The 3,076-nt window shown below is 42.4% G+C and overlaps 2 protein-coding genes across 2 annotated transcripts in view; one reads left to right on the top strand and one right to left on the bottom strand.

Annotated features, from left to right (window-relative positions):
* The window catches only part of LOC106300944 (GDSL esterase/lipase At1g54020-like), a 2,550-nt gene extending 1,113 nt beyond the window's left edge, over positions 1-1,437 (top strand). The window contains exons 2-5 of the mRNA XM_013737219.1: positions 99-217; positions 381-581; positions 685-937; positions 1,026-1,437. Coding sequence (XP_013592673.1) covers positions 99-217; positions 381-581; positions 685-937; positions 1,026-1,348 — 896 coding nt within the window. The 3' untranslated portion in view covers positions 1,349-1,437. The remainder of the gene's footprint in view (positions 1-98; positions 218-380; positions 582-684; positions 938-1,025) is intronic.
* A 61-nt stretch (positions 1,438-1,498) lies between these two features.
* On the bottom strand, positions 1,499-2,980 carry LOC106297374. The gene is made up of 2 exons (XM_013733625.1): positions 2,291-2,980; positions 1,499-2,194 (listed from the first exon to the last, which is right to left on the bottom strand). Exons 1-2 carry the CDS (start codon positions 2,978-2,980, stop codon positions 1,499-1,501), a joined length of 1,386 nt encoding a protein of 461 aa, XP_013589079.1.
* Between the last annotated feature and the right edge of the window lie 96 nt (positions 2,981-3,076).

The following is a 3,076-nucleotide window of genomic DNA, read 5'->3' as shown; positions in this document are numbered from 1 at the left end:
GACGGATCCGGATCCGGATCCGGATACCCTAAATTTCCCGGATATCCGGATCCGTCCCAGGGCTACATAACATTAATGAGGGGTGAATAAAATGACAGCAAAATTCATGGGGATTTCACACGATTTACCGCCGGCGCTTAAACCCGGCGCCGATGTCTCACGAGGAGCTAGCTTTGCCGTAGACTCCGCTACTATACTTGGGACTCCCAAAGACTCTGTAAGCTTCGTTAGTTTTATATATATATATATATATAGGTACAGTGTATTACTATTATAATTATTATCAGTCATAATTGTCATAAATTATTGGTTAAATAATTATAATCAAAATTCTAGTACCTTTTGTAACGCATCGTTTAATTTATTTATTTTTTTTGTAGTTGAATCTGAATCAACAAGTGAGGAAATTCGCTCAGATGAGATCAAACTGGAACGATGATTACATTCTGAAATCATTGTTTATGATATTCATGGGTATGGAAGATTACTTAAACTTCACCAAAAGCAATCCTACTGCCGATGGCTCTGCTCAAGAAGCTTTTGTCACTTCAGTCAATAGCAGACTAAAATACCATATCGAGGTAATTAAGTCCTTTTACACTGAAAAATGAATGGGAAAATTAGTTAATACTTAATAGTATCCATAATATTCGTTACTGTAAATAATTTATGTGAATATTGCAGATGTTGTATTCATTCAGAGCTAGTAAGTTCGTTGTATATACGTTACCGCCTCTAGGTTGCTTACCTATCGTGAGACAAGATTTTAACACTGGTAACGACTGTTACGAGAAACTCAACGATTTGGCTAAACTGCACAACGCTAAAATCGGACCGATGATGAATGACTTAGCGACAGCCAAACCGGGTTTCCAATTCACCGTCTTCGATTTCTACAATGTCATTCTTCGCAGGACACAAAGGAACATGAATTTCCGTAAGTATTATAATATATACATACACTAGTAATAGTTAATATCGTTATTTAGAACTAGTGTTTGATCATACTTGTTGTGATTGACTAGGTTTCTCCCGTACCGATGTATCGTGTTGCGGTACTGGGACTCACAACGCATATGGTTGCGGTTTACCCAACGTGCACTCGAAGCTGTGCGAGTATCAAAGGTCTTACCTTTACTTCGATGGACGTCACAACTCAGAGAAGGCACAAGAATCATTCGCTCATCTTCTCTTTGGAGCCGACCCAAACGTTATCCAACCCATGAACATTCGTGAACTTATTACCTATCCTGTTAATACAAATATGACTGAGGTTTGGAAAGAACCAGTGGAGAAGAATTCATCGTTAGTCCACGACAATGTCGTCAGTGCCAGTGAATCTATGTAGCTCGTCTAGTTCGGAGCTTAATAATTTTCTCTAAATAAAATGTTATCCTGTGCTTTCTGTAATAAATAAAATGTTCGTGGTTTTGTTAAGGGCGTCACTATTTTTTTTTTGAACACAAACAACTTATATTAAATCAAACCATGAAATAAATCATGTGGTGAGTGCAGCATTATAAAGGGCTGATTTAGCAAGTAGATCAGCCTCCAAGTTTAGGGAACGAGAAATAAAAGACAAAGTGCAATAATCAAACAAGGAGGATAGAAGTTCGATGTCGCAGACTAATCCGTAGAGTTCGACCGGTGATGACTTCGAACAGATTGCTCTCACGAGCACTTGACAGTCTGAAAAAACACAGACTCTGGTGTATCCCAGTGAAAGGGCGTGTGAAAGGACCAGACAAATCGCTAAGGCTTCGCCAGTAAGGGCAGACGCGGTGTTGTCGAAGCATTTAGACCCATGCTGAGTACTCTGGCGGGTTGAGTCTTTAAAGATCCACCCACATCCAGTAGCGCCATCAGAAGCTCTCCATGCTGCATCTGTAAACACAGAGACACAGTTGACTTCTGCATTTAAAGTTGGAATTATCAGGTTGGGTTGACGGGGTGCCTTCATTGCTGTGGGTTGCGCCAGCCACCATTCTCTTGCACTTGTGATCGAGAGGGACAAGACCTCAGACGATGAGAGGACCTTGTTCTCAAAAATCAACTTGTTTCTTGATGTCCAAAGGCACCAGCATATCCAAGGGAAGATGGGTTGTGAAACACCCGTTGGTGGTAGGCAAATGGTTCTCATTCCCGACAGTAACGCCTCGCTTAAGGACGAGAATTGATCAGGGTCAAAACCGTACTGAAGGGGAGCGTCAGTCCACACTTACTTGGCAAAAGGGCAGGCAAGTATCAGATGATCTGCTATTTCTCACTCTCCACACCTTGGGCAGGTAACAGTTGAGCCGCATCCTCGTTTCTCCAAGTTCGCACCAAGCGGCAGAGCCCCCTGCATCAGTTTCCACATGAATAATTTGATTTCAGGGAGACACTGAGAGGCCCAAACCTTCTTACTCCACTCGAGAACTGGTAGTGGGGATCCTCCATTTTCAAGTAGAGAGTTATACTTTACTGCACTAGTGTACCCTGATTTTGTGGTATATCTACCATCTTTGTTAGGTATCCAAATAAATTCATCAGGAGCTCGCAGTAAACTTGGGATGATGCTTTTAATGCATGAAGCTAAGGAGGGGAAGAGGTCTTTAATCTTTGCAACATTCCATTCATTAGTCCCTCTAGTCAACAGGTCCGAGACCATGAGGTCGCGATCCATTTCCTTCGGTGGACCTACTGGTGTGCCCGTATTGTTACTCAAAATCCAACGATCTTTCCAGACTCGGGTTGAGTTTCCGTCTCCTACAGCTTTTCCCAGTTGGGTGATTAGTAAATCTCTCCCCTTAAGTACACTTCTCCAGCCGTGAGACGCATTTGACGTTGGTAACACATCTACAAAGCTGATGTTCTGGCAATATCTTCCCAGGAGCACGCGTGAGAGTAGACAGTTGGGGGCTGTGACGATTCGCCAGGCTTGTTTGGCTAAAAGGGCGACGTTAAACAACTGTATGTCTCTTACCCCTAACCCTCCCATGAGTTTTGGCAGCGTTATTTTACTCCATGCTATCCAGCATATCTTCTTTTGATCAGCCGCGTCCTACTAGAATCTTGTAAATGCGGATTGGATCCT

This window comes from Brassica oleracea, chromosome C6 (assembly GCF_000695525.1).
Source record: "Brassica oleracea var. oleracea cultivar TO1000 chromosome C6, BOL, whole genome shotgun sequence".
In the NCBI taxonomy this organism is placed as follows: domain Eukaryota; kingdom Viridiplantae; phylum Streptophyta; class Magnoliopsida; order Brassicales; family Brassicaceae; genus Brassica; species Brassica oleracea.
This window is presented reverse-complemented; position numbering and strand designations above follow the sequence as displayed.